Source organism: Macaca fascicularis, chromosome 1 (assembly GCF_037993035.2).
Source record: "Macaca fascicularis isolate 582-1 chromosome 1, T2T-MFA8v1.1".
Classification (NCBI taxonomy): Eukaryota; Metazoa; Chordata; class Mammalia; order Primates; family Cercopithecidae; genus Macaca; species Macaca fascicularis.
In genome coordinates this window covers 112,270,115-112,296,373 of record NC_088375.1, presented here as the reverse complement: position 1 = coordinate 112,296,373, position 26,259 = coordinate 112,270,115, and the positions used below count along the sequence as shown (strand labels likewise).

General features: G+C 41.0%; 1 protein-coding gene and 1 long non-coding RNA gene across 12 annotated transcripts in view; one reads left to right on the top strand and one right to left on the bottom strand.

The window, feature by feature from the left end:
- Positions 1-713: 713 nt before the first annotated feature.
- On the bottom strand, positions 714-12,593 carry LOC107126563 (uncharacterized). Its single transcript, XR_001483083.3, has 3 exons — positions 12,183-12,593; positions 7,036-7,140; positions 714-1,408 (listed from the first exon to the last, which is right to left on the bottom strand). It is a non-coding gene; the product is annotated as an uncharacterized lncRNA (long non-coding RNA).
- Positions 12,047-26,259, top strand: part of PDE4DIP (phosphodiesterase 4D interacting protein) — a 28,773-nt gene continuing 14,560 nt past the window's right edge. For 4 of the 11 annotated variants that reach the window (XR_012415548.1, XR_012415542.1, XR_012415541.1 and 1 more), the window contains exon 1: positions 12,047-12,232. Coding sequence is in view for 1 of the 11 variants with exons in the window: in XM_065546853.2 (XP_065402925.1) it covers positions 12,191-12,232 (42 nt within the window). In the remaining 10 variants the exon portion in view is untranslated. Of the gene's footprint in view, positions 12,233-20,718; positions 20,779-22,647; positions 22,751-25,480; positions 26,132-26,259 lie in introns of all 11 variants that reach the window. The other 7 variants (XR_012415545.1, XR_012415547.1, XR_012415540.1 and 4 more) reach the window with 5 other exon arrangements.

The window sequence follows — 26,259 nt, the reverse complement described above, 5'->3', positions numbered from 1 at the left end:
CATGATGAATGTCATGTTGTTTCAGGACTCTGTGCTCTGTCCTGCCTTTTTCCTATAGTCAGCTTCTTCTCATCCTATGAGAGTCAGTTCAGTTGTCTTTCTCTTTATGAAATTTTACAAACTTCCCAAGAAAAGTCAGTTGCCCCCACTTCTGTGGTCCCTCAGTACTTTTGTGCTCTTCTATCAACACTTACCAAATTGTTGTATTTACTTGCTTTTCTCCCATCTGACTGCAAGCAACTTTAGGACAGAGATTTTATCCTATATCGCTGAATATTTAGTACTTAGCACAGTGCCTGGAACATTGTATGTTTGCTGAATTAATGAATGATTACTGAGACATCTCCCAGGACAGGAAGCAGATAATCAGCCAAGCACTCCCCAGCAATAGAGCAAGCTGACACCACACAGGCATATATCTGAGGAAGAGGTTCCCTGAAAGTCCCAGGAGTTCCAGGCTTGAAAGAAAGCAAACTTTCTTTGTCATAAATAAAGGAAGAAAAAGGTATTTTTCATATGAATTACTGGATGTTGTCACTTAGAGCAACCCCAGAAGCCACATATTAAAGATAGTGTCCTTATGTTAAAGACGCTGTCACCCAGAGCAACCTTGGAAGCCATGTTATGAAGGTGTCAGTCAGTTTTTGAACAGTTGTGGATCAGAGGGCTTCCCACCCTGCCAATTCCCGTTAATTGGACTTTTAGACCTTACATGAGGTGAAAAATAAACTTTTATTGTATTAATCCACTCAGATGTCAAGATTTATCTGTTATAGTATCTAGCATTATCTATTTACAGAAATTGGTACATTGAGGTTAGGTGTGATTGTAACAAAACCTAAATATGTGGCTTAACAGTCAGCGAGTGATAAAAAACAAAAATCAAGACCTACAAAGATGGAGACCCAGGTTTGTACTATGCAAATATTTAATAAAAATATTACCTATGATGACTTGTGTATTTGTTGTATATTGCTGTGTAACAAATCACTCCAAAACTTAGAGAGTTAAAACAACAAGCATATCTTATTCCTCACAGTTTCTGTAGGTCAGGAATCCTAGAGCAGCTTGGGTGGGGTCTCTCGGAAGATTGCAGTCAAGTATAGGTGGGACCTTCAGTTATCAGAGGTTTGACTGGGATGGTAGGATCCACTCATTCACACGTCTGCACAACTACCAAGTTAATGCTGGCAAGTTAGTTTCTCTCCACTTGGGCCCCTCCATGGGGCTGCTTGAGTGTCCTTATGACCCAGTAGCTGGTTTCCCCCAGAGAAATTGATTCAAGATACCAAAGCAGAAACTTCAATGTCTTTTATGACCTAAACTTGGAAGTCGTGTACCATCGATTCCACCATATTCTGTTGGTCATTTTCTCTCAGACTGCCCCAACCACTGTGGAGAGAATAAACTAGAAAGAAGCAAGATTTAAGGCAAAGACATCAATTTTGGCTCTTTTTTCTGTTTCAATGATTTCATTGTACGTATAATATGCATTGTAATCTGCTCTAAATGCTTCTGTTCAATTGTCACCATAAAGGAAGCCCTCATCCGAGGATAATGTGTGGTCATGACCCCTTTGACCAGGACAGTTTCTGTGTCCTCTTTTCTTTCTTTTCCTCCAGCATCTGTTTTTCTCTGACACTCAGCTTTCCTGAAAACTGTTTAGCATTTCTAATTCATCCAAATTTTCCAGTTGTATTTTTCTTTCTCATCTACTGCAGTTTTCATCTTTAAACTAGCTAGATCTGTAGATGGAAGAAACAATGAGGTACCTCCGAAATTGAGTTAGAGCAGCGTGACCAACAAAAAATGATGAAATTAGATAAACACAAGAGACCTGAACCAATGCAATATAACTTAACATTTAAAAAACTCAGTAATATCTATGAGGCAGACACTATGACAGGGAATGTCGTTATGATATTACAACAATTGTTCATCTCTCTAAGATCTCTCAGATCAGAAGGTCAACTTTCTCCATTTTTTTTTCATAATTGCATCAGCCTATGGCACTAAGTTCTAGGACAACTCTATATTTTTCTTGAATTACAGATTGCTTGTCTTCCTTTAAATATTTTTTAGAAATTTACTTATCCAATAGTCAAAGAGGATCCTTCTTTACATTTTTATTAATTCTGTTGACCTAATTTTACTGTGTCTAGTCAGGTACTATACCTATTCTGGAATGGACGAGATTCTCAGTTTTATAGATAAGTAATAGGGAAAATGACAACAACTAGACAGAGAATAACCTGGAGTCTGTGGAAGGTTTCAGAGACATGAGAAGAAAACAACACCGAAAGTAAAAGAATGGCATAATTTCAAAAAATCTTTACTTAAAAAAATATTTATTTAAAATCTGTTTTGTACTCTCAAAAAAAAGGTTAAAGAAAACATGGACTCTATAAAACAATACATGAAACACAAGATAATAAGGTACTAGAATGAATTGTAAAAGGAGCTGGCAGAGTAGCGAACAATGCTACAGCAGAATTTAAGAATAAAGAGCAGAATTAGCAATACATAAAACCAAATCAATTTTGTAAAGAATCAATATCAGAAATTGGCCCAAATGCCAAAAGAAAGGACAAAGAGATGAAAATTATCAAAGAAGAAATAATAGATATGGAGGAAAGACAATAAAAATCCAACACATGAATATCAATGCTCCTGAAGAAAAATCAGGACAAGTGAACCATAAGCTCTAAAGATACAATAGAAAGAAATTTTCTTGAGCTGATAAAAGATCTGAAATTGCAAATTGGAAGGGACTCATCATGCACCAGGAAAAAAAATCTAGATAAATTTTGATTTGCAAGTATAAAGACATAATTCTATAATTTAGAAAAGTAATGAAACAACCCCTGCAATGGTTTTTGTACCACTGTTGAACAGCTGTTTTCACATTCTTGTCTGCTTGTGAACACAGAGTAGGGTCATACCTCTCTCAATAGGAGGTGAGGCTTCCTTGAAGATAATAGATATTTCAAATGTTAACTGCTGAAAAGAGAAAGATTATAAGGTGAGAAAAGAGAATTTGGAAGGTGGGCCTTAAACAGGAACAAGAGGGAATTCCTTTCTCTGAGCTTCATTCTTTTGAGGCTGCAATCCAAAGTCATAATCTGCTCACTAGTGCTTCCAAAAAAGAAGGGAAAATGGCATCTGCCATATGGAGGCAAGCTAGGAACTAAGTTGGGGAGTTAATGAGTTAATACAAGTCAAGATCTTAAAACAGTACCTGGCACGTAGTAAGCACTTCACAAATATTAGCTGTCATCACCTTCATAATTATCATTCTATGTGATATGATTACTGTAATTTAGCATAGCCTTATTATTATTATTATTATTATCGAGACAGTCTTGCTCTGTCACCCATGCTGAAGTCCAGTGGCACAATCTCAGCTCACTGCAACCTCCACCTCCCGAGTTCAAGCAATTCTTCTGCCTCAGCCTCCAGAGTAGCTGCGACTACAGGCACATGCCACCATGCCTAATTTTTGTATTTTTAGTAGAGACTGGGTTTCACCATGTTGGCCAGGCTGATCTTGAACTCCTGACCTCGTGATCCACCCACCGCGGCCTCCCAAAGTGCTGGGGTTACAGGCAGGAGCCACTGCACCTGGCCTCGTCTTATTATTAAACGATGTACCTTAGACTCAGCTTTGATAGTGATTTAAGAAAAAGGTTTATGTAATCTGAAGGGTAAAGGAGAGAGATTCTTCCTCTCCCTCAGAGGCCGCTGTTGGTCATGGGGATGAGTAATAGCTTAAAAGGAAAAGAGAAGCTGGAGTGAGCATAGGGAACCAAAACTCACGGCTCTCAGTTTCAGCCAACCCTCTCAATGTGGCGCTAGTCCTTCCAATGCCAACTGTGGATGAACAGAGTGTTTACCAAGTTACTTACAAAGGAAAAACAATATCAGGCTGGCACCATACTTCTACATAACACATTAAATCTCAGAAAAGAAGAGATTATCCACAGAATATTGAGGATGAAAAACTTAAGCTGAAAACTCCACAAGCCAAATTTCATTCATGTGTGAAGCCAATTGAAAGGCACTCTCAATTATGCAAAAGCTCAAAATACCTGCAAATCTTTCTTTAAAGAAAAAATTTATTTCATAAGCCAAAAGATTTATTTATTTATTTATTTATTTATTTATTTATTTATTTATTTTTGAGATGGAGTTTCACTCTTGTCACCCAGGCTGGAGTGCAATGGCGTCATCTCAGCTCATTCAACCACCACCTCCCGGGTTCAAGCGATTCTTGTGCCTCAGCCTCACGAGTAGCTGGGATTAGATGTGTGCGCCACCACACCTGGCTAATTTTTGGATGATTAGTAGAGACAGGGTTTCACCATGTTGGCCAGGCTGGTCTTGAATTCCCGACCTCAGGTGATCCACCCACTTCAGCCTCCCAAAGTGCTGGGATTACAGGCATTAGCCACCGTGCCCGCCCAAGAGAAATATTTTTTAAAAGAATTCAAGGCTGGGCATAGTGGCTTATACCTGTAATCCCAACATTTTGGGAGGCAGAGGTGGGAAGACCGTTTGAGTCCAGGAGTTTGAGACTAGCCTGGGCACATTGTGAGATCCTGTCTCTACAAAAATTTAAAAATTAGCCAGGCATGGCGGCACACACCTATAGTCCCAGCTACTTGAGAAGCTGAGGTGGGAGGATCACTTGAGCCCAGGAACTACAGTGAGCTGTAATCATGCCATTGCACTCCAACCTGAACAACAAAGTGAGATGCTGTCTCAGAAAAAAAAAGAAAGAAATCAAGAAGGCAAAGTATGAAAGAGGCTGATGATGAATACTGAAGACATTTAAGCATGAAATGAATTAAATGTAACTATTTTAAGTATAGTTACAAAACAGAATACAAATATCATAAATAATCCTTAACAAAAAAATATTTTTAAAGTAAGGTTTAAAATCCCAGATTACACCAACGTAAACTTGGGTATTGTGTGGGGTGAAGGTAGTAACAAAGAAGGAGAAATGTGAGAAAGTATAAGTGTCCTGGTATTCTCAACTTACAAAGATGCTATTTTATTCTCTATGTTAGTAATAAGAAAAATATAAAGTTGTGTGTGTCATTTTAAAACAAACTGCATGCCTTCCAGATTACTGGGAAACAAAACAAGAAACAAGGACTATACAGTCCATATAGCAAAAAAGAAGAAAAAAACAGAAAAAAAAGCAAAACTAAAGACCAAACACACAAAATATGAGAGCAGAATCATTAAATCAAACCAAAATATTGATCTTTATTAATACAAAATATAATATGCAACAAAGACATACTATGAATCATTTTGCACTGAAAAATAAGGCACTGGACTGCATGAAACTTTCAGAAAAAAATGGAGATATGGACAGAAAAATAGTAGCAATAAAAGACTTCAGTCCTTGACGAATTGATAGAAGACAAAAATATAGAAGACTTCAATGTAATTTACAAGTCTGATTTAATGGATATGTAATGAAATGTTAAACAAAATATTTCCTATGTTTTGGAGTTTCAGTAAGGTTACATAACCAAGGACAATAAATGCCCAATGCCTACACTTTCTAAAAAGTGGTACAAAGCACAATCTAGAATTCCTTAAAAAAAAAAAAAAGTAGCCCCCAAATGGTCTTGCAACTCCTAGCTCATAATCCACCTCTGGGTTATTTAAAAGAAAGATAAAGGTTAATCGATAGGAGCAGTCTTTGAAGAGAGTTGTCAGACTGGAAGAAAGAATTGTGGTGTTTCTCATCCCCTTCCCTTACTCCCCTCCAAGTGAGGGGCTCAAGGAAAACCCCTGAGACTTTTCTGGGAAGCACTTGCTGGGAGGGAGGCCTGACCTCTTTCTCACTAGTCATTAGCGGCCTATTCGTCTGCAGAAGTTCACAGGTTTACCTCCGGCTGCCACAGTAGCCAATCTTGCAGGAGCTTGATGTGTGTCCTCAGAATTTGCTGGGACATAGACACAGTGACCTTCCCTTACCCAGGGAAAATTGGAGGCTTGAATGTGTTTCTTGCATGCCAAATTCTTCACCATCATATTATTTTATTATAGTAAACAACACCAAAAAAAAAAAAAAATCCAAAAGGTAGATTGGTTAAGTTACTCATGACATAACCATATGATGGAATGTTATTGAGTCAATAAAAATGTTATAAAGTCTTTGGCATGAGAAAATATTCATAATATACATTTTTTGAGACAGGGTCTCACTGTCTTCCAGGCTGGAATGCAGTGGTACAATCACAGATTACTATAGCCTCAACCTCCTACGCTCAAGCAATCCTCCCACTTCAGCCTCCAGAGTAGCTGGGATTACAGGTGTGTGCCACCATGTCTGGCTAATTTTGTTGTTGTTGTTGTTGTTGTTGTTGTTTTTATAGAGACAGGGTCTCCCAATGTTACCCAGGTTGGTCTCAAACTCCTGGGCTCAAGTGATCCTCTTACTTTGGCCTCCCAAAGTGCTGGGATTACAAGTTTTAGCCACCATGCCTGGACTATAATATATTTCTTTTTTGTTGTTGTTGTTTTTTTTTTTTTTTGAGACAAAGTCTTGCTCTGTCACCCAGGTTGGAGTGCAGTGGTGCAATCTCAGCTCACTGCAACCTCCACCTCCCAGGTTCAAGCAATTCTCCTGCCTCAGCTTCCCGTGTAGGTGGGATCACAGGCATGTTGCACCATGCCCAGCTAATTTTTGTAGTTTTAGTAGAGACGGGGTTTCACAATGTTGGCCAGGATGGTCTCAAACTCCTGACCTCAAGTGATCCGCCCACCTCGGCCTCCCAAAGTGCTGGGACTACAGGCATGAGCCACCGTGCCCAGTCCCATAATATATTTCTAAAATGAAGTATAATGAAAACTATATAACAACATAGCATGCTCATTGTCTTAGTTCAAGCTACTATAACAAGATACCGTACATTGGGTGGCTTCAACAACAAAGTTTTTAAATTTTTTTATTCTTAAGTTTTGTGGGTGTATATAGTAGGTGTATATATTTAACAAACATTTATTTCTCACCGTTCCAGATGCCAGAAGTCCAGGATCAGGGTGCCAGCATGGTCACTTCTTAGTGAGGGCCCTCGTTCTGGTTCACAGACAGCTGCCTTCTCACCAGATACTCACCTGTTAGAAAGAGAGCATGCTGGTTCCTTCATCTCCTTGGAAGGGCACAAATCCCATCATGGGGCTTCACTCTCATGACCTCGTCTAAACCTAATCACCTCCTAAAGACCCCTCCTCCAAATTCTATCACATCGGGAACTAGGGCTTCAACATATGCATTTTGGGGGTACACAAACAGGATCCATTTTCTCAATGTTGGATCACAAGGAGTGCTATGGACTCCTTGTGATCCAATTTTGGGAAAATCCAAAGGTATATGTGCATTGGTGTGGGTACGCGTCACGTTAACCAAGAAATGAATATCCCAGACTTTGGAAATATGCCAGTGTTGTACTCCTTTGCAACTGTCTTAACATCATGGTGGCAAATCTCAATCCAGTGGTAAAGGTGGGGACTTCTTTAAAATAAGCGAATGTCCCTGCTGGTAGTCATCCCAAGAAGAGGTTAGTCCTGGAGCAAGAATTGGTGGGGCAGTAGGGAGAGCTTTTTGCTCTGCCTGAGCACAGATGGCAGGCGACCAGAAGTTTGGAACAGTTCATACAATAAGAATATGAACTTATTGACAACCAAAACTTTTAAATATACATGTATAAACATTAATAAATAAATATACATTGAAACTAATTAACAATGAAGGAAAACTGAATGTATACTCATAATAATAATAATGGGTAAAAATTACTGCATACTTACTATAAAGTGCTTATTTTCCTGAGGGATTTATATATATTACTTAATCTTCATAATAGCCTTAGGAGAAAAGATACTATTACTATCTCTATTTTTTAGATGAGGAAACTGAAGTACAGAGAGTTTAGTGACTTGCATAAAAGCACACAATATTTAATCTTCTTTATTCCTCAGGAACACGGCCTCAAGAACAACCAAGCACTTGATACAGAGTTAACTCTAACTCATATGAACCAATCAAGGCCCTGGACAGGGCGGTGCATACCAGGTCAGCACCAAGGTCGATATATCCAAAATGAGATTGTATAAGAGGAAAGGACTAGAACGCACCTCCAAGAAGGTCTGGAAAAGCGAGAACCAACTGAGGAAGAGGTTCAAAGTAGACTCAAGGAAGATGAAGGGGAATTCTTGAGCCAAAGCACAAGTGGTTGGAAAAGATTCTTAGGCTTCCTGAGGCTATGCAGTGAGCGTATCTAGAGAAAGGGGGGCGGGAGTGGAAAAAAGCAAAGAGCAAAGCTAGCACTGGCCCTTAGTCTCCTTTCTCTAGGCAAATCGGAGCTGGCATTTTCCTAGTGTGAAGGTGCTCACTCACTCTAGGAAAGTTTTTAGGTGGGGAGCAGAGTCTCACAGCCAGTCCCCAGTCAGTATACATAAGAATCTCCTGGGAAGCTGTTAAAAATGCAGATTCCTTCCAAAAAAAAAAAAAAATTGAACACACAAAAGCAGAGAGTAGAGTGGTGATTACCAGGGGCTGGGGGTGGGGGGGCTAGGTCGGGTGGGGTTGGGGAGATGTTGGTCAAAGGATACAAAATTTCAGTTAGATAAGTGGAGTAACTTCAAGCGATCTATTGTACAATATGGTGACTACAGTTAATAGCAACGTATTGCATTTTTGAAAATCTCTAAGAGAGTAGATTTTAAGTATTCTCACCACAAAAAATAAGTATCTGAAGTAATACATATGCTAACTACCTTGATTTAGCCATTCCACAATGTATACACACTTCAGGACATCATTTTGTGCATGATAAATGTATATAATTTTTATTTATTATGACTCCCAGATTCCTCCTGGGAGTCACTTTCAGAAATCCCAAGTCCACTGGTCTACATTAGGGCTGATGAATCTACATTTTAAATAAGCTCCCCAAGTCGTTAGAGAACCACACATGGAGAAAACTGCACCTATACATTTCTAGTTATCAAGTATAGATACTGTCCATGGGACCATTGGGAAATAAACACTTTTCCTCTGAATACTTGGGGTTTCCTGTCCAGCTTACACTGGTGACTTAGTGGGTCACACAGGGAAGTTCTGAGACTCAGTGAACCTGGCACAGTGGGCAAAACTACAAGATAGGATGTCTATCCATGAAGGGAGACAACTGGAGTAGGATGCCACGGAATTGGTGATATCATATGTCTCAAAAGATCCCAGACTTACAACTGCATGTGAATCTACAACTATATCACAATAAGTAAAAAGTTTCAAAAGAAAATCCCTAACAGAGATCATCCAGCCACTGGCATGGGCAGGTGCTATATATGTGCCTGGAGAAGAGGTACTAGGGTGTTTCCCAGGGATCCGGTGTTAGTGTCAACTCCTGGGCCCAGTCCTTTGCATTAATTTGGAGGAAGGGGGTGAAATAGTTAGCTGTCAGTATGTGGATGGTGCTGGAAAGTGTGAGAGTACAGTAGGTATAAACACTGCAGTTGCTATGAAAAAGGACGGTAAAGTGGTGTGAGCAAACACTTGTCCAAAGGACACAGACTGATCACCTTGTCAATCGACTCTTTATAGCACATCTATGGGACTGGCTGTCAGTCTCTGGATGAGTGGCAAACAATGGCTACTAGTTATGAACATGACATATTTTGAAAAGCTCCCTTGGAAAAATAGCACGAACTGGGGAATCAGAACCCAGATTTGGTTTTACTGTCCATGGAGGCAGAACCAAAAGATCTCACTATTCTAAGAGGATGGCAGCAGCTAGAGTGGATTGGAGAATATTACCAGCAGTAGAGATGGGAGGACAAGCCATTTTAGTGTCAGAGTCCACCATCAGCAGTAGAGACTTGCTTTGAGAGGAGGGTCAATTGGATACTAAATGCAGTGTGAAGGTTTCTAAAGACATTCCTCAATCAAAATCAGAGGGTAAAGCAGTCCCTTGAATCACCTAGGCCTGTCCTTTACCTGGACACAAGTGGTAGAGAGAATTCTGAATGGTGTCACCCAAAGCTTTGCATAGGCCTTAGGTCAGCAGGCATTGCACACCTTTCTTTGCTATTCCTGGTTTCTGAGACTCTGATCCCCACTGTGCACCCCAGTAAGCCACCAAGGTAAACTGCTTGCCTTGATCGTCTCTCTCGGCACTCTGCACTATACACAGTCTTGAATGTCGGTTAGGTGCTGCTATGTGGGAATCTACCTGCTTCCCTAATAGCCAGGACACAAAGTTCTGTGGTTATGACACTCCCATAATAGAGCTGCCTCCACAGCTCCTTGAAATTCTGGATCAGGGATTGGACATCTAACAGGTAGTTTTGCCTGCTTAGTATGACAGAGTTCAATCCAATGAAAGGAAGACACGGTCCCTTGTGTGTAATGAATCTGCAAGTCACTTATTCAAACTGTAGTAGTCTGAACTCAGATGCTGGATGTCAGGTGCCCTCAGGATTGTCTTCCTGGGTCTTGACTGCAGCCACTGCTACACAGGGTGATTTCCTGGGCTGGAGCCAGTTTGCAGGACTATGAGACTATGTGGACTACAAAGACTAGCTAGGCCCCAGGGCGGCGGCAGAGTAAGCCCCACAGCAATGCACTAAGCCTTCATGAAATGAGTGTTGAATGAATGAGGTAGTGATTCAGTGTATATTTGACCCACGGTAACAGGTGGGAAGGGGGCAGAGGGAGCTACTTCCTAAAATAACCCTTCTTCAGACTCTTAAAGAACTGATCCTTGTTTTGAGTTAAAATCTGTCTTCATTTAACTTCCAATCATTTGCCCTACAGATAACTGTCAGTGCCACATCAGTTCTACCCATTCTTTCACATGAAGACAGATGTCATGTTCTGAGTCATCTTTCTTTGCCTCCTTCCACCAGCCCTTATCTGGTGGCTCACATTTGAGCGAGCTCCAATGTCTTTGTATAATCTCTCCTTTTTTTTTTTTTTTTTTTGAGATGGAGTCTCGCTCTGTCGCCCGGGCTGGAGTGCAGTGGCTGGATCTCAGCTCACTGCAAGTTCCGCCTCCCGGGTTCACGCCATTCTCCTGCCTCAGCCTCCCGAGTAGCTGGGACTACAGGCGCCGCCACCTTGCCCGGCTAGTTTTTGTATTTTTTAGTAGAGACTGGGTTTCACCATGTTAGCCAGGATGGTCTCGATCTCTTGACCTCGTGATCCGCCCGTCTGGGCCTCCCAAAGTGCTGGGATTACAGGCTTGAGCCACCGCGCCCGGCCTCTTTTTTTTTTTTTTGAGACGGAGTTTCGCTCTTGTTGTCCAGGCTGGAGTGCGATGGCGTGATCTCGGCTCACCGCAACCTCCCCTCCCGGGTTCAAGCGATTCTCCTGCCTCAGCGTCCCTAGTAGCTGGGATTACCGGCATGCACCACCACGCCCGGCTAATTTTGTATTTTCAGCTGGTCAGGCTGGTCTGGAACTTCCGACCTTAGGTGATCGGACCGCCTCGGCCTCCCCAAGTGTTGGGATTACAGGCGTGAGCCACCGTGTCCGGCCTGTAAAATCTCTTAAAAGTGTGGTACACGGAGTGCAGTACTCCACCTGTGGCCTAACTGATATGCAGTACAATATTATCACTAAATTGCTACAGACGGTGTGCTTTTCGTTGTTGTCACAGGAATGTATTTGGTTAGTTATACTTGTTAACATCTCATCTGACTTTCCAGTCTTCCTTCACTTTGTGCAGTCATATTTGCCGAGTCAAGTAAGTTATAATATTTAGGACACAATGCCTGACTTACTATAATTATCTTATTAGCTATGATCATTACAAAACAGAATTACCACTTAGCTCTCAGGTCCTACCTCCTTCAGCCTCAGAAACGTTAAGGCTACCTAACATTGCATCGGCTTTTTAGTATCGCCCCTAATAAGCCCCGCCCCTGGGACCTCTGCAGCTGGAGCCTAGCGTCCGCCCCACCCACGCCGAGCCCGAGGCGGGGCTCTGGATGTAGCCGCTGATTGGCTGGCTCGGGCGCAGCTTGATGGCTTCAGGCTGGAGAGCCGCCGTTCCGGCTGCGGCACCTGGGAGAAGGCAGCCTGTAGAGAGTCCGGTGGCACCAGCGTGCCGTGGCCTCGGGGAGTGGGAAGTGGAGGCAGGAGCCCTCCTTACCCTTCGCCATGAGTTTCCTGATCGACTCCAGCATCACGATTACCTCTCAGGTGAGTCACCGCCTCCCGCCCCGACACCCGTCCGCCTCCCTTTCCCGAATCGCCCTCTCGGGTCTTCCGCGGTGCGGGCTGGTCGGGGGTCTCGCGTCTCTCTCAAGAGGCCTGCGCCAGTTACTCCGGGACCCAGAGCGCGAAGAGGGTGTGCGATTTGCTGCCTCCGGTTCTCTCAGCCCCGGCTGTCAGGAGGCTGGCCTGCGGCCGTCCGCGGTCCCACCCGGCATCCGTCCCTGGAATTTCGGTCCACTTTTGGAAGGGGTCCGCCGGCCTCCACGCTTAGAGCCGGCGCCGCCAGCTAAGGCGGCAGTCCTCAGAGCTCCTCAGAGCTTCCAGGCTGCGCCGCTGACCCTGGGCTAGGGAAGCCTGTGTGGTTCCGGGCACCGGGTGTGTGGCGCGCCAATCAGGGCTGGATACTGAGGACACGTCAGTGCAGGCTTTGCTGTTAGATGTCAAATCTGCATCCAGGTGTGGAGAAATTTGCTGCTTCAAAGTATCAATATAAGGTTACGCCTATGCTTAAAAGTTAAGATTTCACTTTTGCGCTGACACCTCATCCTTTATCCTCTGCTTACTTACCCACACTTTTCGGATGTTTTTCTGACCCTCATTTCTCCATTGGTCACCTTTATTTGTTTGTACAGTCAACAAACATTTATCGACCATTATATAAAGCTCTGAGCGTACAAACATATAAGACACCGTCTCTGCTCAATAGAAGCTTCGTCTAGTGAGCCTCTTGCTTTTACCATGTAATCCATTGTTAATTATTGTTTCTTCCTAGCATTTATCATAGCACTGGCATCATTTATGTATATGTTTATGGTTTTGTTTTTTGAGATCCTGCCTTGTTCATAGCTGTATCCCCACTTCCAAGTGCAGGCATTCAATAAATAATTGTTGGCCAACTGTTAATATTTGTGAAGCTCAGACTACCTATTGATTTTTTTCCCCTCGTCTTTCCAATAATTTAAAGATGGTTTTTTTGTGTGTGGTTATTTTTACTTGTTCTTTCTCTCAAATGGCAAATAACAGAAACAGTTACCTTTTGGGGCTTAAAGTGAACTAGATTTTTGTTCTTTGATTCAGTTTTTGTATTGCTTCATCCTAATACTCGTCTCCGTAGAGCGGAGCATTGTCCTTTTCTCTTCAAAAACTTTTACGATATTTAAGAAATTACGAAAGAAGGAAAAGCCATCCATAATCCTACCACTCTAATGCAATCTTTTTTTGTTTCATGTTTTGAATTTACCACCTTTGCTATAGTTTTCATAATTATTGTTTTTATTGGCTTCATAGTATTCAAATGTATTAACGTAAAAAAACCTGGGCATGTAACTCTTCTGCTTAAAACCTTGCTAAGACTACCCAGTGCCCTTGGTGACAACTCAGGGTTATTTTTAACCCTAGTACCAATTTAAGAAAAATAACAATATTTAATTAGCTTTTTTTTTCACTTAGAATAAAGATAAGAATGTCAGTAGAAAATTGGCTTTGCATTGCAGCCTCTAGGATTTTTAGCGTGGATATAATTGATATATTGAACCAAAGAAGTGGCTTTCTAATTTTGTATGCCTTGTAATCATAGACTTTTACATGCAGTAATTAATTGTTAAACCTGCTCTTTACAAATGTGGAAGAAAGACCCAAAGATTCCTTTGCATGGAATGTTCTCTCTTCAAATATTTATGTGGCTACTTTATCATCATTTCGGTATTAGTAAAAATGTCACTTTAGGAAGATTTTACCTGACACCCTGCCCGCAGCCAAAGTAGCTTTCCATTCCGGCTGCCTTCTTCCTCATTTCCATGTTTTATTTTCTTCTTGACATTTATTACTATAGTTCATTTGTATGTTCATGTGTTTGTTGTCTGTCCATGAAGTCCAAGACACTGTCTTTCTTGTTCTCTCCTGTATTCACCAGCATCTAGATCAGTTGCGGGCACACAGTAGCGTTGTAGTGAATATGTATTTAATAAAAAGCACTTCTCTAGAGAGGTGCGGTTACCTTGGAAACACCACCATTGCCCCCTGCGCCCCTCCCCACTCATTTTTTCTCTGTTGTATTAACTGAAAGGTTTATTTGAAATGAAATCTGAAATTAGAGATCCCATATTGAATCTTGCTCACTGCGCCACAGGATGAAGTTCACGCTCCTTTACGTGGCTTTTCAGGTCCATTATTGATGGGACCCTCGCCCTTATCAGGTCCCTTATTGATGGGACCCTGGCTCTTCTCTCTTCAGCTGTGGCTTTCACCATTTTATTCTTTAGACTTCCTGAACTTCTTTTAGTTCCCTAACCTGGCCATGCTGTGGTGCCTCCAGATTTCCACACAGTGTGTTTTCTCTTTCTGGGCCTTTTTGTCATATGCGTCCCCTTCTTTCAGCCTTCAGATCTCAAGTTGAACATCCAAGAAGCTTCTCCTAGACTGGACTAGATGTCCCTATACATACTGCCATAGTACCCTTCACCTACTTCCCCCGTAACAACGCTACCACATTGTTTTGTAATTACTCGTTTATCTCCTCTATAGATTATAAACTCTTTGAGAGTAGCATTCATGCTCTTGTTTGCCATTCTATCCCTTGGACCTGGCACATATTAGGCACTAATAAATATTTGTTAAATAATTAAAAGGATGAATAAATGATCCAAGAATAAACTATCTTTTATAGTTAATTCTTTAATAACTATCCTGCTGATGGCCTCTTTTTTCTTTTTAACAGTAGCTAATTTTCAACCCAGAAGTCACTTATAAAACAACTGTTATCTAACTCATGTTTTGAGCCCTCTGTACAGTCATTAAGACTTATCAGTTCTACCGTACACTCTTAAGTCCTAAGGTCAAGATTTTACTCTTTACAATTCTGAAAGTATTAAGTCTCGTTTTTAATACGAAGTTATGCGCCTTCCATTTTATTTGCAAAGCTATTTGAAATTGTGTTTTGCTTCTGCATTCTTTTTGGATCCTCTATAATCTTGCCAGAATTTGTGTTTATCTTGGATCTGATGAATTCTCCAGCTACTTTTGTGTATGTCTGTAGTTTAAAAGTCTTTTTTTTTTTTTTTTTTTTTTTTTTTTTGAGATGGAATCTTGCTCTGTCACCCAGGCTGGGGTGCAGTGGCCGGATCTCAGCTCACTGCAAGCTCCGCCTCCCGGGTTTACGCCATTCTCCTGCCTCAGCCCCCCGAGTAGCTGCGACTACAGGCGCCCGCCACCTCGCCCAGCTAGTTTTTTGTATTTTTTTAGTAGAGACGGGGTTTCACTGTGTTAGCCAGGATGGTCTTGATCTCCTGACCTCGTGATCTGCCCACCTCGGCCTCCCAAAGTGCTGGGATTACAGGCTTGAGCCACCACGCCCGGCCAAAAGTCTTTTTTTTTTTTTTCAACTTTTATTTTATTGTAGATTTGGTACTTGTGCTGGGTATATTGTGGGAGCTGAGGTTTGGGGTACAAATGATTCGGTCACCCAGGTACTGAGCATAGTACTCAATAATTAGTTGTATCAATCCTTCCCCTTTCTCTCCTCCCCTGCCCCCAAGTAGTCTCCAGTTTCGTTTTTTGCCGTCTTTATGTTGGTGAGTACCCAATATTTAGCTCCCACTTAGAAGTGAGAACATGTGGTATTTGGTTTCCTGTTCTTGTGTTAATTTGCTTAGGATGATGGCCTCTAGCTGCCTCTATGTTGCTGCAAAAGACATAATTTTGTTCTGAAAGACTGTTTAAGCTTTCTTTGTCAATGTGAAAGGAGGCCACAATGAAATATTAAAGGTATATATCTGTTTCTCTTTTCTTCCATTCCCCTCCCCACCATATAAACTTAAAAGTTTTGCTTGTTTTCTCTTCTTGTCTAAAGTTCCATTTCACAGCAATCTTGGTGATTTTTTTTTTTTTTTAAATCATCCATTTCCACTATACATACCATTCTCAGTCCTAACTACCCAACTTCTCTGTTTTCAGTTGTGGCTTCGTAAGTCATATGAATATGGTCTCTAAACTCTGAATTTACATTTGTCTCCACGGGTAACCATTTATAATAGCCAAAGGATATCCTGGCATTTTCTCCTAATCTGCTTGACTCTTTCCTTTTCTACTTGATCTAGATGCTTGGATCCAACTTACTTTCTTACAACTTCTTGTTCGTTTACCTTCATATATATGTAAGTCCATACTTGGATCATTGCTATAGTTTGTCTACTAATACAGAGGCCTGAAGGCTACTGTAGAAAATCACACAGCTGTATAGTTTGCCAATGCCATGAGTTTAACCCTCAACTCACTGAATTATTCCTTTTCTTGACCTTAATCAGCTACTTGTTTCCTCTCAAAGTTTCTCTGAATCTTTGTCACTCTCCTCAAAGCTGCCTTTTCTATACTCACCTGTCTTACTCCTAGCAGGTAACCTTGCCTCGTACTTACTCAACAAAAGTGAAGCCAAAAGGTATGTTCTCCTACTATGAATACTTTCTGCATTTTAATCTAAAAGGTTATCTGTGTTCACAACCATTCTCACCTCCTTTCCTTCCATTTCAGAAAACGGGGTTCCCCTACTCCGGTTTAAGGCCATTTTACTTACTTTGATCTTAGAGTAGCTTGTTTTGAAGTGGTTAAAAGCACAGGTTTTCTAGACAGACTGACGCAATAAGAGCTGAAAAAATAATATTTAAACAAAAAGCACAGATTTTGGAGTCAAACAAGCTTGAGTTCATTCTTGATTCTGACACTTACTATAAATTGATTAACTTCTCTAAACCTCATCTTTCTCTGTGAAAATAGGACAATAAAACCTACCTTAGTAGGTTTTTTACTGGTTTTTATAAGATTATAATGCTAAGTACTACTTAGAGAGCCTGGAATATAGTAAATGCTTAATAAAAGTTACCTAATAATAATAATAAATTAATAGTATCAGTTCATCCTCTAGCATTCCATCATCCTTCTCATCTTTTTCTCCTTACTTGACTGCTTTCTTTCCCCTTGGCCAATAAACTTTCCCTTTTTCCACATTCTTCTCTAGCCTATTAGCTAATGTTTTCTCTTTTTCTCATTCCTGGCTCTTCCTAGAGTAATTTGCATTTACTATCCCCACTGGTTTAGCTCCCATTCATTCTGACCTGCTACACTCTGGTTCCTGCCCCTACCTCACCATTCAAACTGTGTTCCTTATCCTCTAGTACTTTCTTCTTGGCACATTGCTCTCCTTACTCTAGATACTGTTCCCGGGTGATCTCATGTACTTTGGTAGTTTCAACTCATAGGTATATCTTAGATGTGTCTTCGCAATCTGTCTTTTATTCAGATGCTTGCTGGATATCTTGACCCATCTTGCTGGATATCTTGACCCATATTGCTGACTGTCCCTCAGGCCCTTAGTGTGTTCAGAAATGAGCTCATCATTTTCCCCATCCTCTGCCCCCTTTCCTAAACCTCTTCTTTCTCCAGTGTTCTTTATATAAATTGGGTAGCTTCACTATTCATCCTGTATTCCAAACTAGTCATCCTTGACTTCTCCCTGCTGATTTTATCTTCTAAATAGTTCTCAAATCTGTCGTCTCCTCTTCTGTCACCAAATGTCTTAATTCAGGGCTTTCTCATCTTTCATCTGAACTCCCATAACACATTTCTATGATGTTTCTCTTCCTACAATGTTGTTTCCTTCAAATGTGTCTTCCACACAGCCACCATACTGCTCTCTATAATATACAACAAATCAGACCATGCCATTTCCCTGCTTAAATAACCCTCACCACCTACAGACTATAATCTTAGGGTGGCCTTCAAAGCTCTCAGTGGTTGGACATCCACTCCTCCTGTCTAGCCTCATTTTTAACCTCTTCCTTCTTTGAATTTCATCTTCTAGCAGCACCAAACCATGTGTGGTTCCCAGCATATACCATGCTTTTCACTCTGTGCCTTTTTTCATGCCCTTTGCTATCTGGAAAGCCCTGTCCTCCTACCCCTACCACCTGTTTTTACCCTACCTGATTCTTTTTTTTGTTGTTGTTCATTTGTTTTGTTTTGAGACAGGGTTTCGCTCTGTCACCCAGGCTGGAATGCAGTGACGTGCTCACGGCTCACTGTAGCCTCCACCTGCCAGACTCAAGTAGCCCTTCCACCTCAGCCGCCCCATAAGCTGGAACTACAGGCACGCACCACCACACCTAGCTAATTTTTGTATTTTTTTGTAGAGATGGGGTTTCACCATGTTGCCCAATCTGTTCTCAAACTCCTGGGCTGAAGTGATCCACCCGCCTTGGCCTCCCAAAGTGCTGGGATTATAGGCATAAGCCACCGTGTCCAGCCTCCCTACTTGATTCTTATTCATCCTTTGAGAGGGTGGTTTTTAATATGTTAGGGGTGGTGGAAACCTTTGAGTGTGTGATGAATACCTTGAAACCATTCTAGAAAAATACACATAATCCCAAAATTTGCACACAATATCAGGTTTTAACCCCAAATTAAAACTTCCTTCAGCTCAGGCATTATCTTCTCCAGAAAATCTGTCCTAACCCCCTACAGATTGGTTTGGTCTCCCTCTTTCATATTGTTTTACAATATCGTGTATGTATTTCTATCATTGCACATCCATATTATGTTATAGTTATTTATGTAGTATCTTCACTATATTGTGAGCTTGTAAAGGGTAGTAACCATCCTACTCATCTTTGTATCCCCAGCACCTAGCATAGCACATCGGAGTTATTACAGAAAATTTAAGACTGAATGCTGAAGAATAAACCATCTTTTATGTAGACCACTTAGCCATTCAGCAAGCACTTATGGAGAGCCTGCTACGTACCAGGCTTTGTGCTGGATGCCAAGGATACAAAGATTGCAAGACAAACATGGTTTTTGTCCTCATAGAGCTTATAATCTAATGTCAAAAAATATTTAAATCAGGCATTACAAAACTGCATGGTAAGCACTTTGATGAGGGAAGTACAATGTAGAATAGGATTATATAAAAAGAGCAATTTATCTGTGTTTGGGAGGGCAGCGAGGGCCTTCCAGAGGGAGTAAATAGCATAACTGGGAGAGGGCTAGAGAGAAGTTCCTGTCAGAAGACATCTAGAGAGGTCTCAATGTGAAAGAATATGGGTCTAAAGAACCAAAGGAAGTTCCAGGGGGCTGAACACATGAGTTTGCTAGGCAGCAGGGGCACGATAAGAAGCTAAAGTAGTCTGTGCTAAACTACTGAGTTTACACTTGCTCAGTAAAGTAGTCCCTAGGAAGACATAAAATCATTTTATTCATAAAGGTCCTAGCCAGTTTAAGAAGAAAAGATTAGTCATGTCAGTGCATGTCTATGTATAGAAAGTTCTATTTACTACAGACCAGCTTTGTCAGCTGTCATGTGGCTATGGTCTCTGCCAGTTTGAAACAAAACTGACAAAAGAGGGATCCTGCAATCTCTCAGCTTTACACTGAGATGAAAACCACTTTATGTAGATTAGGCAGGATGGTGGAGAAGCTAAGAAAACTCTCTGAAGGAAACAGATATAAAACACATTAGGCTTTCTACTGCTCGTCTACTTTTGGTCTCAACTCCTCTCCCCTGAAGTTTTTATTTTTTAAATTAATTTATTTTTATTTATTTTTTGAGACAAGGTCTCACTCTGTTGCCCAGGCTGGAGCACAGTGGTGCAATCATGGCTCACTGCAGCCTCAACTTCCTAAGCTCAGGTGATCTTCCCACCTCAGCCTCCCAGGTGGCTGGGACTACAGGCACATCCCACCACCTCCAGCTAATTTTTATGTGTGCATGTTTTTTATAGAGATGGGTTTTCACCATGTTGGCCAGGCTGGTATTTTTTTAAAAATACTTGCAATCAGGGATCATCCGTAAGAAGCAAGTCTCACTCTGACTCCTTTTCTTTTTTTTGAGACCGAGTCTCACTCTTATCACCCAGGCTGGAATACAGTGGCGCGATATTGGCTCTCTGCAACCTCCGCCTCCCAAAATTCAAGTGATTCTCATGCCTCAGCCTCCGGGAGTAGCTGGGATTACAGGTGTCCACACCCAGCTAATTTTTGTATTTTTAGTAGAGGCAGGTCTTCGCCATGTTGGCCAGACTGGTCTCAAACTCCTGGCCTCAGGTGATCTGCCCACCTTGTCCTCCCAAAGTGCTGGGATTACAAGTGTGAGCCACCGCGCCTGGCCACTGACTCCTTTTCTATTTGCGAACTTCTGTGGCTCATATAATGATTATCATAAGATTATGGGAAAATACATACTTCCATTTTTGTCTTACTTAAAGCACACTCTGTAACATGGATAGCTTCAAAAATCCAAGAGCATTTAAACATTTATTTCCAATGTCATGAGCTTTAATAAGTAGGTCTTATAAGAGTGGATCTTATCTTTAATCCCTGAAATAAGTTAACCATCTAGTTAGCAGACCTTTTATCATGAAAGAGTTTCTATAAAACGTTTCTCAAAAGAAAATATAGATTGACATTCTATTTTCCTTCTCCTCCAGATACTGTTTTTTGGATTTGGGTGGCTTTTCATCATGCGCCAATTGTTTAAGCACTATGAGGTGAGAAGAAATCACTTTGTCATATTTACACTATATGAATTTAGATTGTTTTAAAATGGGACAAGAAAAATGCCTCCATTAAAGAAACATTATGTTCATTTCCAAGATGGGAAGCTTTTACCAAATAAGTACTATATAACTATTAGATTGGAGAATATAATTAGGCTTAATTGATTTAAAAGGGGGGGGAAAAGGCAAATCAAATATAGCCCAGAAGTTAGGAGCAAGGAATGTCATGCCTTAGTCATATCAGGATATGCACCAATAGCAAATAGTTATTCTGTAGGAGAGAATTTAATTCATAATGTCTCACAAATGTTCCCTTTCGTTTGTCTATCTGACCCTGAATTGCCAGTCTTATGTTTTAAATTAAAACCAAAATCCCAAGGCTGGTGTTGTTTTTATCTCAAGCTTTGGATTCAGAAGATCACCACCCTAGATTGGACATTTCCTAATTAGTTCTCCTAATTAGTTGTGGGCAGCAAGCTACCCAGGTGCCTAGGCAGGGACCGAGGGCACGAGCTGTTCCACTATAATAAAATATATAAAATAAGAATAGTTATACTAGATATAGATCATAGATATGATTATATATGAATATCATTAATCATTAGTTTGTAGCAATTACTCTTTATTCCAATATTATAATAATCCTCGTTCTACAATCATAACCTAGGAAAAACCAGGCCATACAGAGACAGGGGCTGGGGGGGACATAATGAGAAGTGACCCGAGGATGCCCGTTGCCAAGCAGACCATGGTCTAGCGATAGCATCAGTGTCAGGGAAAAACACCCTCTACTTAGCAGACCGGGAAGGGGAGTCTCCCTTTCCCTGGGTAGTTTAGAGAAGACTGTACTCCTCCACCTCTTGTGGAGGGCCTGACATCAGTCAGCCCCACCCACAGTTATCCGGAGGCCTAATCATCTCCCTGTGATGCTGTGCTTCAGTGGTCACGATCCTAGTCCGCCTTCATGTTCCATCCTGTACGCCTGGCTCTGCCTTCTAGATAGCAGTAGCAAATTAGTGAAAGTATTAAAAGTCTTTGATATGCAGAAATAATGGCCTAAGATCTCTCTCTCTCACCTGTCTTTCTCTCTGCCTCGGCTGCCAGGCAGAGAAGGGTCCCCCGTCCAGTGGACACATGACCCACATGACCTTACCTATCATTGGAGATGGCTCACACTCCTTACCCTGCCCCTTTGTCTTGTATCCAATACATATCAGCGCAGCCTGGCATTCAGGGCCACTACCGGTCTCCGGGTTTTGGTGGTAGTGGTCCCTCAGGCCCAGCTGTCTTTTCTTTTATCTCTTTGTCTTGCATCTTTATTTTTACAGTCTCTCATCTCCGCACACGGGGTGAAATACCCACCGACCCTGTGGGGCTGGTCCCTACAATTAGTAGTAAGGTCAGGGGTTACAGTCTACATTTGGGTCATTTCTAGGATGTTCTCCATTAAATTTTCCCAGGGAGTTTATTGTCTGAAAGAGCCTGGAATTCTGGAGATTTTCTTCTGCCCAATACTTTAAGGCCTCCCAGGGGAGGTTCCAGAACTGATCAGGATCTGCAGAGTGTTGAAGAACCCCTTTAAACATTAACCATTATATACGAATGTGTCAGTTTTTTGTCAGTGTGCATCAGGAATTCTAAGTGCTACCTATGACCCTGTCACTTCATCTTCTTGTCCTCAAAATTCTTCATCCACAAGAGGATGCTGGTAATAGTGACTCAAGATTCAGAAGTGCCACCTACTTCCAGTGACTTGAGAATTTCCTCAAAATAAGTTTTCTGACTTGTAACCAGAAGGAGGTTATCAGTTCAGTTTTTAAACAAGGAAATAACTTCTAGTCTCTATTTGGCTTTTAACAGGTAATGTCAGTATGTTGTACAGGTGATCTTCTCTGATATTTGCATTTTCTTGCACCATGTTTGAGCTCATCATCTTTGAAATCTTAGGAGTATTGAATAGCAGGTGAGTAAGAGTACTGAATAACTCCTCTTAAAGAGTTCTGTGCTACATTCTTTACGATGGAAAAGCTATCTGGATCTCATAACTGAAAAAAACAAACAAATCAAAAACAAACAAACAAAAACACTGTGTTAATAATTTAGTCTCAGTAGCTACAATGATCACAGCAGATATGGGTCACAGCCACCTAATAGCTGGTTTGACAAAGATTATGAGATACCAGGAAAAAAAAGATCTAACCATTAACTCTGAAGAACTCATTGGAGTGAGGCTGTGAAGCCACAGACTAAGCTTCACTCCTAGAAGCTTTATTTTTCCGGGACTGCTCGCTGACTGAATCCCAGTAACAGCCCTTCACATTGTTCTGCTGATTGAAAATCTCTACCTGAAAAGGTTAGAATTCCTCAGAGATACTTAACAATCTCTCTGAAGACTGAACTCCAGTTCTTACTTAACTTAGTTACTTTTATTGATTTTACAGTATTGATCAAGTTTGGTTGAATTTAAAGTGTTTCTTAAAACACTTTTTTAAAGTAACTCTTTATTCCCCTCCAAATAATAGACCTGTTGGTTTATTAGACAGTCTATCCAAAATATTTATTGCTTCTTTTTTTTTTTTTTTTTTTTTTTTGAGACGGAGTCTCGCTCTGTCGCCCAGGCTGGAGTGCAGTGGCCGGATCTCAGCTCACTACAAGCTCCGCCTCCCGGGTTCCCGCCATTCTCCTGCCTCAGCCTCCCGAGTAGCTGGGACTACAGGCGCCCGCCACCTCGCCCGGCTAGTTTTTTGTATTTTTTAGTAGAGACGAGATTTCACTGTGTTAGCCAGGATGGTCTGGATCTCCTGACCTCGTGATCCGCCCGTCTCGGCCTCTCAAAGTGCTGGGATTACAGGCTTGAGCCACCGCGCCCGGCCTATTTATTGCTTCTTAATCTGCTAGCTTGAGTGTTTTTTTAGGCCAGCATTTATATGTAGGGTTCATCAACTATGCTATGCAGACTTTGTTGTACTTTTTTATCACCACCTGGAAAAACCTTTTAAGAGTAAAGTAGTCTTTCACTCTAAAGTTAGGACTCAGCGCCAAACTAAGTTCACTGTAGACCCCTGACACTTGAGACTTGTAGAGAGACTGTACTCTCAAATCCTTTGATAATCAGAGTTGAAAACAAAATTTAAATTAAAAAGAAAAACTTACTGTACAAATGGTTAATCACAAAACATTGAAAAGTTCAAAAAAGAGAGAGAGGCCAGACACAGTGGCTTACGCCTATAGTCCCAGCACTTTGGGAGGCTGAGGCAGGAAGATCACTTAAATGCAGGGGTTCAAGACCAGCCCTGGCAATAAAGTGAGAACCTGTCTCTACAAAAAAATTTAAAAAATTAGCAGTGTGGTAGTACACACCTGTAGTCCCAGCTACCCTAGAGCCTGAAGCAGGAGGATCCCTTGAGCCCAGGAATTTGAGGATGAGCTATAATCACTGGACAAGACAGTGAGATCCCATCTCTTAAAAAAAGAGTGAGAGAGAGAGAATCAGAGTTGATAATAATGGTCTCTTGATAGAACAATGAATAACATGTATTATAGTAAAATAGAAGTATGTTCTGATTCTCCTACTTTTAAACTTTAATAATCCAAACCTTTTTTTGGATGAGCTAGATATAGTTCCTTTGACTATAGAGAATAGACAAGTATTATTTTACATAATGGTTATTAAATTTTATTATCACAACCTGCATCTTTCACTGCTATTTAAGCAGGGTTTGGCAGACTTTCTTCTGTAAAGGGACAGATAGTAAATATTTTAGGCTTCTGTGGACCAGAAGGTTTCTATTGCAACTACTCAGCCCTGCTGTTGTAGAGCGAAAGTAGTCATAGGCAATATATAAACAAACGAGCATGACCATGCTCTAATAAAACTTAATTTGTAAAAGCAGGTGGCTGCCAGGCCATAGTTTGCCAACTACTCATCTAAATACAGATACAGAGGATTCAGATATTCCAAAGCTATAGTTACTGTTTTTGGTAGATGATGTCCCCCAGCTTTTTTTTTTTTTTTTTTTTTTTTTTTTTTGAGACGGAGTCTCACGCTGTTGCCCAGGCTGGAGTGCAGTGGCGCGATCTCGGCTCACTGCAAGCTCCGCCTCCCAGGTTCCCGCCATTCTCCTGCCTCAGCCTCCCGAGTAGCTGGGACTACAGGCGCCCGCCACCGCGCCCGGCTAATTTTTTGTATTTTTAGTAGAGACGGGGTTTCACTGTGGTCTCGATCTCCTGACCTTGTGATCCGCCCGCCTCGGCCTCCCAAAGTGCTGGGATTACAGGCTTGAGCCACCGCGCCCGGCCGATGTCCCCCAGCTTTTAACTTATAGTTAATAACCCATATAGTAAGAAACATCAGTCATACTGTGGTGTATATGTCTTAAATTTCTTAGTTAGTTAAAGAAGATAAGACGTAGCATTGCTAAAATCTGGTTCTTCTTTGTGTGCTATATAGAGGATTGGGTTTGTTCAGTCTGAGACATGTCTTCAGTTATACCTGTTTTTTCATGCTAATGTTTCACCCAATTATGGAACACAAATGTGAACCTTGATGATGTAGTATAACTGTCTGTTGACTGGACTCAGAATTGTTTTGAAAAGAGAATCTTGGCCAGAATATTCTTATGAGAAATCTTATGCCATCCTTATCTTCAGTCCTCCGTATGTAACATGTTCTTTCCCCTTTTATTCCTTTTAGGATTTCCTTTTTATCACTGGTTTTGGTGGATTTGATTAAGATGTTCCTTGGTGAAGTTTTCTTCATGTTTCTTCTTGGGATAATCATATTTCTGTAATATGTGAAGTTTATGGTTTCCATGAAACTCCTTTAATCTTTCATCCAGTATGTTTTAAATATTTTTGTCTCTATTCTCCACTACACGCCCTTCGGGGATTCCATTTAGCCCTATACTAGGGTGTTTAAAGTTTTTATGCTGATGGTCCTTTTATGTTTTCAAGTCATTTGTTACTGTGTGTTTCATTTATGTTTGAACTTCTTTTCCTTCTAGTTCAATACTCTTCTCTTCTGCAATGTTTAATGCAGTGCCTTCTTCCATTTCAGACTGTAAATCATAGTTTTTTATCTACAGAATTTGATATTTAAAAAATCTTCAACCTCTCTATTTAATTAAAATACAATTATAACTGCTCTAATGTCCTTTTCTGCTATTTCCAACATGTGTGTCAATTTCAACTAGATGATTAGATTCTTCATTATGTGTCTTGTTTCCCTGCTTCTTTGGTTGCTTGATATTCTTTTATTTTATTTTTTGGGATGGAGTTTCACTCTCGTTGCCCAGGCTGGAGTGCAATGGTGTGATCTCAGCTCACTGCAACCTCCACCTCCCAGGTACACTAGCGATTCTCCAGGTACAAGCAGTTCTGTGCCTGGGCAAGTCATTGACTTTCACTGGGAATTTTTTTTTTTTCCCCCACATCTAGAAACTTAAGTTGGCAATTAACTTTCTCAAAGAAGTT